The 13,420-nt window shown below is 39.6% G+C and overlaps 1 protein-coding gene across 4 annotated transcripts in view; it reads left to right on the top strand.

The window, feature by feature from the left end:
* The window catches only part of WAPL (WAPL cohesin release factor), a 92,340-nt gene that overhangs the window by 60,455 nt on the left and 18,465 nt on the right, over nucleotides 1-13,420 (top strand). For all 4 annotated transcript variants that reach the window (XM_084904134.1, XM_084904133.1, XM_084904136.1 and 1 more), the window contains 6 exons: nucleotides 1,061-1,213; nucleotides 1,460-1,596; nucleotides 3,584-3,695; nucleotides 7,661-7,888; nucleotides 12,652-12,763; nucleotides 13,090-13,187. In XM_084904134.1, coding sequence (XP_084760260.1) covers nucleotides 1,061-1,213; nucleotides 1,460-1,596; nucleotides 3,584-3,695; nucleotides 7,661-7,888; nucleotides 12,652-12,763; nucleotides 13,090-13,187 — 840 coding nt within the window. The remainder of the gene's footprint in view (nucleotides 1-1,060; nucleotides 1,214-1,459; nucleotides 1,597-3,583; nucleotides 3,696-7,660; nucleotides 7,889-12,651; nucleotides 12,764-13,089; nucleotides 13,188-13,420) is intronic.

Below are 13,420 nucleotides of genomic sequence, written 5' to 3'. Positions count from 1 at the left end.
AGAGGCCCCTTCCCATCTTTTTTTCATAAGCTACATTTGCTAGATAGAGGACATTTTACTATTTTTATGTGTGTGTATATACTAAAGGCCCGGTAGACGAAATTTGTGCAGGGGGTGAGGGGTCCCTCAGCCCAGCCTGCACCCTCTCCAATCAAGGATCCCTCAAGAGATGTCCGACTGTGGAATCGGGCCTAAATGGGCAATTGGACATCCCTCTCATAATCCAGGACTGCTGGCTCCTAAGTACTTTCCTGCCTGCCTTCCTGATTGCCCCTAACCCCCTAACCACTCTCCCCTGCCAGCCTGGGTGCTGCCTAACTGCTCCCCTTCCAGCCTGTTTGTCCCTAATTGCCATCCCCTGCAGGTCTGGTCACCCCTATCTACCCTCCCCCTGCAGGCCTGGTCTCCCCCAACTGCTCTCCTCTGCAGGCCTGTGCCCGCCCCCCCAAACTGCCCTTCCCTGCATGCACAGTCACCCCCAACTTCCCTCCTAGGCTGGCCTGGTGCCCATTTTGTTTCCACATAGGTCAGGATCTTTGACCACGTGGGGGCAGCTATTGTGTGTTGAAGTGATGGTCAATCTGCAGCTTACTCTTTTATTAGATAGGATAGAGGCCTGGTGCACAGATGGGGGCCAGCTGGTTTGCCCTGGAGATGTCCCGGATCAGTGTGGTGGTTCCCTTGGAGCAGGGGTCAGCCTGGGCAAGGGGCCTGTGGTGGTTTGCAGGCCGGCCTCGCCCCCTGGCCACCCAAGCGAGGCCCTGGTATCTGGGGTTTATTTATCTTGTATAATTGAAACTTTGTAGCCTTGAGTGGAGGCCTAGGTTGGCAGGTGGAAAGCATGGCTTCCTCCATTGTCTGGGAAACCCATGCCTCCCTCCAGCTATCTATGGCTGTAGCCATCTTGGTTGTGTTTATTTGCATATTCTCTCCTTATTGGTGGTGGGTGTGGTTGGAGGGCATGGCTTATGGGTGTAGTGGAGTGATGGTTAATTTGCATATTACTCTTTTATTAGATAGGATATTTTTTAGAGTAACTAACTAATACCCTTTTTAATAGGTGAGGCTGTCTTCAAAGGAACCAAATCAAAAAGATGATGGAGTTTTTAAGGCTCCTGCACCACCACCCAAAGTGATAAAAACTGTGACAATACCTACTCAGCCCTACCAAGATATAGTTACCGCACTAAAATGCAGAAAAGAAGACAAAGAAGTAAGCAGTCCTGTCATTTTCCTATGTATGGATAGGTTTTTGTGTCTAACATTTAGCAATGTAGTGTCTTGAACAAATACAGTACACTGATACTGCTGAGTCATGAACTTACCTTGTCCTAGTACTACCAGTGTTTTAAAAGCAACTGTCAGTGGCCATGTAATAAATATAGTGCAGCAAGCCTTTACATTTAACTAAATATACCAATTCATAGTTACAAAAGAGTTGGACTTATTTTCTTGGCAGTTATATACAGTTGTTCAGCACGTGAAGCACTTCAATGATGTGGTGGAATTTGGTGAAAATCAAGAGTTCACTGATGACATAGAATATTTGTTAAGTGGCTTAAAGAGCACTCAGCCTCTAAACACACGTTGCCTTAGGTAAGCTCTTTCTTTTACTTTTGAAAATTGTATACATGCTATATAGCTCATTAAAGTTTTTCAAGTGGGTGGAGCTAAACATTTGTGATCTTGTTATCATGGATATAGTTTATAGTCAGTGATAATAATGTTAAAATGTGATTGGTTTCTTATAAGGGATTTTATTCTATGGAGGAAGGAAAGTTGGATGTTTATATATTTTTAGCATAATCTAGGCTTCAATTTCCAGATTCTTGAAAGTGTTATGCTAAAGAAGCCCTACGTTCTTTTACAGCCCAATGTTTTAAATATGCAAGTAGTAAATTTATAAATTCAAGCATCTTTTAATTTGGATAGTCTGCATACTATACTAGAGGCCCAGTGCACGGATTCATGCACTGTTGGGGTCCCTCAACCTGGCCTGTATCCTCTCGTAATCCAGGACCCCTCGGGCGATGTAGTAGTGCAAGAAATGGCAGGACCGAGCCTGGGCCAGGTGCCACACCATTCCCACTGCACCTGCCACCGCTCGGTAGCATTGCTGTGGAGGCGGGAGAGGCTCGTGCCACTGCAGCTGCCCTTGCCAGCCGTGAGCCCAGTGTCTGGCACCCGTCAGTCAGCTGAGTGGCACTCCCACTGTGGGAGTGCACTGACCACCAGGGAACAGCTCCTGCATTAGGCATCTGTCCCCTGGTGGTCAGTGCATGTCATAGCGACTTGAGTGGTCACTTAGGCTTTTATATATATGTGTGTGTGTGTGTGTGTGTGTGTGTGTGTGTATGTATGTATGTATATGTGTGTATATATGTATATACTAGAGGCCCAGTGCACAGGGCTCAGCCTGGCCTTTGTCCTCTCACAGTTCAAGACTTCCCAGGGTTTGGATCTAAGCTGGAACTCCAACATCCCTCTCACAGTCCGGGGCTTTCGCAGTCCAGGACCCCTTGCTTCTTACTGCCCACCTGCCTCAGAGGCAGGAGAGGCTCACATCACCTCTGCTGTGCTCACCAGCCATGAGCCCGGCTTCTGGTTGAGGTGCGGGGATGCGAGGGTGTGTGGCTCAACCAGAAACTGGGCTCGCTGCTGCTTAGCACTGACCCCGCCCACTGGTGGGGGGGCCTGATCTGGGACCAGGCTGGTTGGGGGAGGGGCTGTGGGAGGTTGAGGAACCACGGTCACACACCCTTCCCTCCAGACCCCCCTCCTCTCTAAACCCCCCCCCCACACACACACACACACACCTCTGCGGAGGCATGGTGCCAGGACCGGGCCCATGCTACTGACTCTGTGAAGGGGCGAGACTGTGCAGCTCCCTCTCCTGACGCCCGCGGCATCGGGACCTCCAGGTGGCTTCACCGGGGCCAGCCACAGGCACCCAGGACCCCGGGCCGCTTCACCCAGGACCCAGCTTTGTCAGGAAGGATCTTTGAAATGATGTTTGGAAGACGTCTGGTCTATCCAGTCTAGTTAGCATATTACCCTTTTATTTGTATAGACTAGAGGCCCACCTTTTATTTGGATAGACTGGTAGGGTACCTAGCAGCTGCTGGCTGCTGGCCAGTTACTCCCTTCTTCTGGCCGGCCCTGCCTCCTGGTCCAACTCCCAGATACCTCCCAGCTGAGGGGACAATTTGCATACTATGCTTTTATTATATAGGATTGAATATTTTGATTTGATTGAATTATCCAGTCAATGAGAATATATTCAATCAAATATAAAACTCATGTATTAGAGGCATTATCAAAAGTAGCTAAAACTTTTTGTTTTTCATGGTAGTAAGTACTGTAAGAAGTAAATTAAGGATGATCATTTGTTATATAGTTTAATATAACATACCTAATCACATATTTATTAGTAAATCTTTAATAATTTGGTTTGCCCATGCTTTTTATATTGTGATCTGTACGCTTTGACATCTCACCCCATGCCCTTGTTTTGGTACTGTGCAAACAAAATAGTAATGCACTAGCTATTTTTAGTCTCCCTAACTAGTCTATTTTCTTCTAGTGTTATTAGCTTGGCTACTAAATGTGCCATGCCCAGTTTTCGAATGCACCTGAGAGCACATGGAATGGTAGCAATGGTCTTTAAAACCTTGGATGATTCCCAGCACCATCAGGTATTTTTAAGTTTCTGGGTTTGAGAAGCATTATTTAAAAATTCTAGTCTGTTTAGTTATTGACAAATATATTTATGTATATTCAGATATAAATGTTTCCTAAATGGGTTGAGTTTTATTTGCTAAATATAGAGTTTCATGCTAGAAGTTTTTGCTTAATCATTTAAGATTATTTTCTCAGGACATTTTTTCCTCTGTTCAGTTTATACTGTTTACACTTATTCAGGCCCTCGCCTGGTTTTGCTCAGTGGTTAGAGCATTGGTCTACCAACACTGGAGGGTCGCAGACTGTGTTCTGGTCAGGGGCATGTACCTTGGTTGCAGGCCAGATCCTGAGACCCAGATGCCTGTGGGAGGCTACCAATGGATGTCTCTTTCACATTGATGTCTCTCTCTCCCTTTCTCCTTCTCTCCCTCCCCCCCCCCCCCAAGAATTAATGGGGGGGAAATATCCTCTGGTGAAGATTAACAAAAATAAAACATTATCATAGCATACTGGATACCCCATCTCAAACAATTCAGTTCTCTGCCAAGTTGTTCACAGAAAAAATGTCTCAGCTGTCAACCAAACTTTGGTTTTCGACCTGACAACCCTTTCAGGCTGCCGCCACGGAATGACAAAAAGTGTCTCTTAGGCCAGCGTTTTTCAACCGCTGTTCCGCGGCACACTAGTGTGCCGCGAGATGTTGCCTGGTGTGCCGTAGGTGCAGACAAGACAAGAATTTTATAATTTTTCACTATTTTGTTTACTTAATATTTCATAATAAAGTAATTATAAAATACTTTCTTTGTGTTTATTTGATTCCTATTCAAGAGAATTACTTTATATATAGTCAATATAGGCACAGAGTTAAATTTTTTAACATTTTCTAATGGTGGTGTGCCTCGTGATTTTTTTCATGAAACAAGTGTGCCTTTGCCCAAAAAAGGTTGAAAAACACTGTCTTAGGCAACAAAGGAGAGAATGCTTTTGTTGCTGGCAAAATCAAACCAATGATTAGCACAATTTTAAAACAAAGGCCATCAAAATTCCTAATATTGCTAAGGGTGTGATAGAAACAATGATCACAGACAATTGAAGAAGTAGAAAAACTTGTTGGTTTGGCAAAATGAAAAGCAGTTAGCCAGCAATAGTCGTTCTGGCAGTAGTATATAAACAAGCAAAGATTCATGCAGACCGAATGCTAAAAGTGATTCGTTTAAGGTGGTTCAATAAATTTAAAAAAAGAAGTGTTGCCCAAGCCGGTTTTGCTTAATGGATAAAGCATCGGCCTGAAGACAAGGATCCCAGGTTCGATTCCGGTCAAGGGCAAGTACTGCTGGGGCTTATGCAGGAAGCAACCAATTGTTGTTCTTCTCTCACACTGATATTTCTTTCTGTCTTTCCCTCTCTCTTCCACTCTCTCTAAAAATCAATGAAAAGATATCCTCGGATGTGAGGATTAAAAAATATATATATTATTATTTATAAATTAAACAGTACATTAGACATCACTGTATATAAGAAAGGTTAAAGCAGGGAATCATTTGTTTCTAATGAAAAAAAAAGATTCATTTTTCAAACAAATCGCTTTTCAAATAGCCTTCCGGAATGAATTAAGTTTGAAAACAAAGTTCCAATGTATTTAATTCTGTAAGCATTGATTTCTTCTAACCAGAAAGTGCTAGAAAAAAATATTTTACTAATCTTTGATATCAGTAGCATGACAAAAAAGGTTTTGAACTTTTTTTTTTTTTTTAAATATTAGCTTCACAACTTTTTTTTTTTTTTTTTTTTAATATATTTTATTGATTTTGTACAGAGAGGAAGGGAGAGAGATAGAGAGTTAGAAACATCGATGAGAGTCAGTCATCGATCAGCTGCCTCTTGCACACCCCCTACTGGGGATATGCCCGCAACCAAGGTATATGCCCTTGACCGGAATTGAGCCCGGGTCCCTTCAGTCCCCAAGCCGACACTCTATCCATTGAGCCAAACCGGTTTCGGCGGTTTTGAACTTTTTAAAAAAGCATTTTGTCTATATGTTGAATTGGGACATAGCTCATTGTGAAAAAGAATTCCTCATTTTCATTTTGACTTTGACATTTCCTCTTAAAAATATGTGATAAAGTTAGGTTTAACATTTCTTAAGTTAAAAAATAATCATTGCTAATTATTATTAATAGTGGTATTTTTGAGATAACTTTATTATATATTTTTGTTCAGGGAAATTACGTTTCAAATGCAAAATAAGGGAGACACTCTGAGTCTTCTGAAACTGAAAGCATTGTACTTATCCCTCTGTGAGGATAACTCCATTACCAAGTTGTAACAGATAAAGAATGAGTGGGAAGAGAAAAGACCTGTTAATTTGTTTTGTTACACAGTTATTAGGGGCCCAGCGCACAAATTTGTGCACCTTGAAAGGAACCGTCTCTGCCCATCCTCCACACCCCTGCCTGGCCTCTAGTGCCCTATCGGCCAACAGCCCCACTCCTGCCACCACTGCTCCCACACGCTGATGGTGCCAGTCCTACTCCTATCCACTGACAGCACAGACCAATTGGGGCAGGTGCCAATGGCAGCTGCTGCCCCAATTGCCCCTCAGGAACAGGGGGAGATGGAGAAGCCCTCAGAGGCGATCGGGGCTGACAGCCACCACAATTGAGGTTGGCAGCCAGTGCTAGCGAGATCAGTGTTGGCAGTGGGTGCAAGGGCCAGGCAGGAGCAAAGAATTTTCAGTAACCACCAGAGGATCTCCTTAATGACAGCGACTGGCATCCTGCTTTGGTCTGGCGCCTCCGCTCACCTGCTCCACCATCCCTCAGTGGCCAATGCCCGTCATGCTCTGTGCACGCCCTCTGGTGGTCAGTACACATCATAGCGACCAGTTCACCATTCTATTTGCATATTAAGGTTTAGGTAGGTAGGTAGGTAGATAGATAGATAGATAGATAGGAGGACCAAAGCATTGATTTCTGTGTTCTTGAGGGCATTGGACTCCCAAAACCTATACTGTGTCATCCTAATATCCAAAATTAATTTTTTTGTGTAAAGATTTAATTAGTCACTTAGTCTGAAATCTCTTTGCTTTGGGGGATTTAAAGTTTAAATGTTTACATAGTTAATTGTGTTTTTATGCATTGAAATAAGTGTAATACAATATATCTTATATATTGAAATAATGCTGACCTAAACTATATCCCTTTCATTACTTACAGGTTTTAGTACCTATTATAAGTGAAGTGTGCCAGCTACCTGATTTGAATGATTTTGAGAACACATGATTTTATTTTTAAATACTTGGTTCAGCCAGACCTAATTGGTTTATTTCAAAGAAATGAGTCTAAATGTGTTTATTAGGGCATTTTAGTTTTACATATTGACACAAATGCGGTTGCATTTATTTTACAGAAAAACATAGCTAAATTTCTGATACAGATTTTAAAACACACATTATTCACTTTAAAAAATGTTTTTATAGAATTTTAGAGAGAGGGGGGAAGGGTGAGAAGTAGATAGAAACATTGATGACTTCCAACTGAGGATTGAGCTCAAAATGCCTGGCATGTTCCCTGACCGGAATCTAACCAGTGACCTCTTTGGTTCCTGGGTTGATGATCACCCACTGAGCATCTGGGCACAGATTATTGATTTTACTTATTGAAATCTGTTTTTTGAAATTTGACTTTATTTAATCATAAAGAATGATAGTGAAGTGAGCTGAAAAATGTACTGTAAACTTTTTATTAAACATGGAATAGCTAAAGAAATATGTACTTTCACTTATATTCTTGCTTTGGAGCATTCGTGTAGGGAGGTCTTCAGAAAGCACAACTTGATGCAGCAGTACTTTATTTAATTCACATTTCTATAGAATATTTTAATGGATGGGGGTTCCACCATGTGAATAAATGTCAAAATGATCTTATTTCCTGAAATTGCCAGCAATTGATTACTTTTTTTTTCTTTTTGTCCATTGAAGAATCTGTCCCTTTGTACAGCTGCCCTCATGTACATATTGAGTAGAGATCGTTTGAACATGGATCTTGATAGAGCTAGTCTAGACCTAATGATTCGACTTTTAGAACTGGAACAAGATGCTTCTTCAGCTAAGCTACTGAATGAAAAAGACATGAACAAAATCAAGGAAAAAATCCGCAGGCTCTGTGAAACTGTACACAACAAGCATCTTGATCTAGAAAATATAACGGTGGGTTCCTTTCTTCTTTCCATTATAAAAAGAAAATTACTTCCAGAAAGTTTTTGGACACAGCAAGTGTGTGACTTTGGACAAATCATTTAGCTTCTTGGTTTATAATACAGCAGATTTTCTGAAGGTTTAGTTCTGAGCATAGTTCTGTTCTCTGCCTGAAATTCCTAAACTAGCCCATCTATATATTTTTTTGCCAGTAAAATTTTTATTGCATTTTGCCTAATTCTTTTCTTTTTTTAAATTCTTTATTTAAAGTTTTACATATGTCGTCTCCTTTTTTCCCCCTTGACCTCTCCCCGTCCGCTCCCATTGCCCAGCACATTCTTTTCTCAATTTTTAAAAAAATATATTTTTATTGATTTCAGAGAGGAAGGGAGCGGGGAGAGAGAGAGAAATATCCATGATGAGAGAGAATCATGAATCGGCTGCCTCCTATATGCCCCACACTGGGGATTGAGCCTGCAACCAGACATGTGTCCTGACCTGGAATCGAACCCTATCCTGCTGGTTCATAGGTCAATGCTCAACCACTGAGCCACACCAGTTGGGTTCGATTTATTTTTATTTTTATTTTTTTTATGTAAAAATAACTTTTAAGCTATTAGGAATTTGAATAAGGAATTTGAATACTTATTCTCTGTGGGTTTTGGGAATAAGAATTCAGAGATTGCCGAAACCAGTTTGGCTCAGTGGATAGAGCGTCGGCCTGCGGATTGAAAGGTCCCAGGTTCGATTCTGGTCAAGGGCATGTACCATGGTTTGCGGGCACATCCCCAGTGGGATGTGTGCAAGAGATAGTTGATTGATTGTCTCTCATCGATGTTTCTAACTCTCTTCCTCTCTCTAAAAAAATCAATAAAATATATATATATTTTTAAAGAGATTTACAAGGTCATTTTCTTTTCAGAGATTTTTACAAGGTCATTTTCTTTCCTTTTTTTTTTAATGTTTTTATTTTTTTAATTATTATTTTGTTGTTGTTAATTCTCACCAAGGATATTTTTTCATTGATTTTTAGGGAGAGTGGAAGAGAGAGGGAAAGACAGAAAGAGAAACATCGGTGTAAGAAAAACACATTCCTTGGTTGCCTCCTGCATGAGCCCTCACCAGGGCCAGTTCCGGGGAGGAGCTTGCAACCAAGGTATGTGCCTTTGACCGGAATTGAACCTGGGACCCTGTGATCCACAGGCTGACACTCTATCCACTGAGCCAAACCGGCTAGAGCCGCAAGATCATTTTCTTTTCTTTTTTCTTTTTTAAATATATTTTTATTGATTTGTTACAGAGAGGAAGGGAGAGAGATAGAGAGCTAGAAACTTGGATGAGAGAGGGAAACCAACCAGCTGCCTCTTGCATGCCCCCTACTGGGGATGTGCCCCCAACCAATGTACATGCCCCTGATCGGAATCGAACCTGGGACCTTTCAGACCTCAGATCAGCGCTCTACCGTTGAGCCAAACCGGTTTCGGCACCAGATCATTTCCAATGAGCGTTCAATCATTCTAGAGTTTTAGGGTGTCCCATTAACTGCTACACATATTTCCAAGTTTAAAATGACTGTTGCTTTTGCTTAATTCCAGTTTTTGTGGGGTTTTTTATCTGTCTTTTACTTGTATATTCAATAATCCTCCTTAAGATTATCAGGCTAGTAGAAAATAATTCGACTTGTCATTTTGAAACAATAAAATTACTTCTTTATATGTAACTTGACTTTTAGGTATTTTCAACATCAAAACTATATAAACAATATTGTTTTTTCCCCCAACTGCTTAGTAAACTGAAGACTGCAGCAATTGCCTCAAACATTGTTGAGCTAGCTATGACTTAGGGATATTGCTCTATTTTGTGAAGGTAGAGTATGGAATTTGAATAAAGTGGGGGTTGATAGGAAAAGCAAGTTAACATTAAATGGCAGGACATAAAATTGACATGTACTACTAAAGAGCACTTTCATGTATTAAAGTTGGACAAAGAATTGTTTTATGCTCAGATTGTGGATAAGAAATCCCTCTACCTCACCAAACTATTTTTATACTACTTGTAAAATGTATTCGTAATTTTTATTGTTTTTTTTTATATTTTTATAATATATACAAATTTTTAATCAAATAAAGAATAAATTTGAGCCTGAAATTTTTATTTGCTGCATACATGTATGTGTTTGTTCTATCTCCCATATTGTTCAATATTTTTTCCAGATATTTGATGTTAAATGACATGATAAACTTGTTTATTGATTTTCCTCCATGATTTGTTGAATTTATTAGGGTGGTAAATACCAGCATAATAATTTTCTTATATTGTGTCAACTAGTTTACTCACATGATTAAAACCAGAACAGAATTGCTAATTTTAGAATGTCTTTGCTTCTCTCTTAATATCTGTTTGTCTTGAATCTTAAGTAGATATTGTTTGTACATTTACTGTCTCCCTGTGCATAATTTTTGTTTGTTTTATTAATTTCTTAATTTCTTCCTCGAAATATACTGCTATTCCTGATGTGCCCTGGAAAAATAATTTAAAGTATTAATTTTATAATGTTTTTAGGTATAATTTAAATAACAGAGCTAACAGTAGCTGAATATAATATTCTGATTAATGATTTGGCTGTGCTTTAACTCTGAGGACTATTTCCGTTTTCAAGTAAAATGTTTGGATTGTGTAGGCTGTGTTAAAATGCTAGCATATAATATATTGGAAATAGCCTAAAATAGCCACAATCCTTTTTATGCCAATAGAAGTAAATGATAAAGTCCCTTTTTAGCATAAAAACTCACCAGCTTTTGTGATATTAACATCAAATTACTGTCCCCTTTCTTCCTAAATAGTCTCATTAGGCTTCAGGTTCACTATGTGGCTTATGAGCTTAATATTACCAGAACCAATCGCATTAAATTATTCTTTCAGGGACTGGGAATGGAGGGAAATGAATGTGTTTTTATAGCATTGAATTTAGTTCTATATTTCCACCTTAACATCAGCTTTGTTAGAGATTAGACTAAAATGCTCTAAATCAGTACTACTGAGATTTGATGGTAAGATGTGTTTTTTTGCATTTTTAAATACCCAATTTATATTCATTTCCAAATTGTTCAGGAGGACTTAATGTAAACTTGCAAATTACAAAGGAAAGAAGGTTTGGGAAGAAAACCAGGTCTTTTTAGCTTTGCTAATGAAACCATTTCTTATGCTGAAGTTCCTATTGCAACAAGATTCAGACTGCTACTGCTCTTTGGTGGGAGATAGCTATATGCTTTTAGAATAAAATATGGTAGAAACGAAAAACAATAATTAAAGGCAAATAAAGATTAAGAAAAACATCATTCTTGTTATAAATATGGCTTACTGTTCTGTGCTTCCTTTTGTGGTGGTCCTGAAATTATTCGTAGTTTTGTCTTGGTGGCCACACAATGTGTATCCAAGCTGCTAACCCTGCAGTATACAGTTCAAGCCTGGTAAATCTAATAAAAAAATATTTATAACAATAAGCAAAGGATAAGCAACCTAGCAGGTAAATAAGGAAAAAAGAATTGCAGGAGAAACAGTATGTGAAAAGATGCTGAAGTTTACTGTAATTAGAACAATACAAACCAAAGCAATAAGATACAATTTTTTACCCTCAGGATAAAAATTTAAAGTGATAAGATTTTGAGAATTCAGAACAACCGACACAGCCACACTTAGAGTGTTGCTTGTTTTAGCCTCCGTGGTAAATTAATCTGGTATATATTGATTTGCAGTTAAAGTACAGGCACCCTTTAATTCAAACTCCCACTCTTAAGCATCTGTACCTTGGAAATACTATCAGTATCTATTTCTTTTTTTAAATATATTTTATTGATTTTTTTACAGAGAGGAAGGGAGAGGGATAAAGAGTTAGAAACATCGATGAGCCGAAACCGGTTTGGCTCAGTAGATAGAGCGTCGGCCTGCAGACTGGAAGGTCCCATGTTCGATTCCAGTCAAGGGCATGTACCTTGGTTGTGGGCACACCCCCAGTGGGGGGAGGGGGTGCAGGAGGCAGCTGATCGATGTATTGTATATCCTCTTTGATGTTTCTAACTCTATCTCTCTCCCTTCTTCTATGTAAAAAATCAATAAAATATATTAGAAAAAGAAAAATATATTTAAAAAAATGAAAAATCGATGAGAGAGATACATCCACCAGCAGCCTCCTGCACACTCCCCACCGGGATGTGCCCACAACTTATGTACATGCCCTTGACCAGAATCTAACCTGGGACCTTTCACTCTGCAGACCAACGCTCTATCCACTGAGCCAAACCGGTTTTGGCCACCAGTATCTACTTTATTCAACTGATAAATGAGATTCATCTTCCATGAAAGCAAACCATTGGTTAAAACCATTTCTTCAGCTTATGACTATTCACATAAAAATTTAAATCACTCCAGCTTTACTTATAAAAGCACTTGCTGCATTATAAATAACACCACGGCCCTGGCCAGTCTGGTTCAGTGGTCGAGTATCGTCCACACATTGAAAGGGCCCTGGTTCCATTTCCTGTCAGAGCACATGGCCAGGTTGTGGTGTGGTCCCTGGTCTGGTGCATGTGGGAGATGGCCAATGGATATTTCTCTCCTCCCTTTCTCTCTCAGATCAATAAAAGTTTCTGAAAAAAGAAAAAATACAGTGAACTTTATGGGCATGTAGTGAACTTTTCTAAAGAAAACCTCTGGAATTGTTGCCGCAGAATCTTTGTTAAAAGTAAAGATTCATTAATGGTCCTTCTGATTTTTAGACTGGGCATTTAGCTATGGAGACGCTACTATCCCTTACTTCCAAACGCGCAGGAGACTGGTTTAAAGAAGAACTCCGGCTTTTGGGTGGTCTGGATCATATTGTAGATAAAGGTATGATCAATATATTCATAGCATTTTCATAGATTTAAAAGGATGAAAAATATATTTTATTTACATATTCCAAAAGTAATTTCATCACTTGAAAAGATTTTGCAAATCTCTTTCACAGGAAATGCCATTAATGCTTTGAAAGTAATGGAAAGAAAATAATTACAATAAATTAGAGTCTCATACATTTCAACATCTCATAGTATAAAACTTAGAATAATTCATGTCCGAGAGGCTCCAGCATTTCCCAGCATGTGTGCATTGGCTTTCAATGTCCGTGAAGGTGCTGAGACGTGCTAACTGGTACACATCCATTTCTTCTCTTCTAGTGAAAGAATGTGTGGATCATCTCAGTAGAGATGAGGATGAAGAGAAACTAGTAGCCTCATTATGGGGAGCAGAGAGATGTTTACGAGTTCTAGAAAGTGTAAGTATAGACAACTGTTTGGAGAAAATTGTTTAATCTTAATTGTGACTGTGTGAGACTGCCAAATACGTGTTATGTATCTCTGGAGTTTCACTTTTTAACAGAAGTCCAGATTGTAATTGTGATGCATTCTTTGAGAAGCCATTGTTAATAAGTTAAATGAGCAGTTTAGTTTTTTAAAAATATGTATATTGCTGCTCCATACAAAGCCTTGCATGTCAGTTTTGTTTATA

Source organism: Pipistrellus hanaki, assembly GCF_964339955.1.
Source record: "Pipistrellus hanaki genome assembly, chromosome: 14".
In the NCBI taxonomy this organism is placed as follows: Eukaryota; Metazoa; Chordata; class Mammalia; order Chiroptera; family Vespertilionidae; genus Pipistrellus; species Pipistrellus hanaki.
Note: the sequence above shows the minus strand (reverse complement) of the source record. Positions and strands in the feature narration are given on the sequence as shown.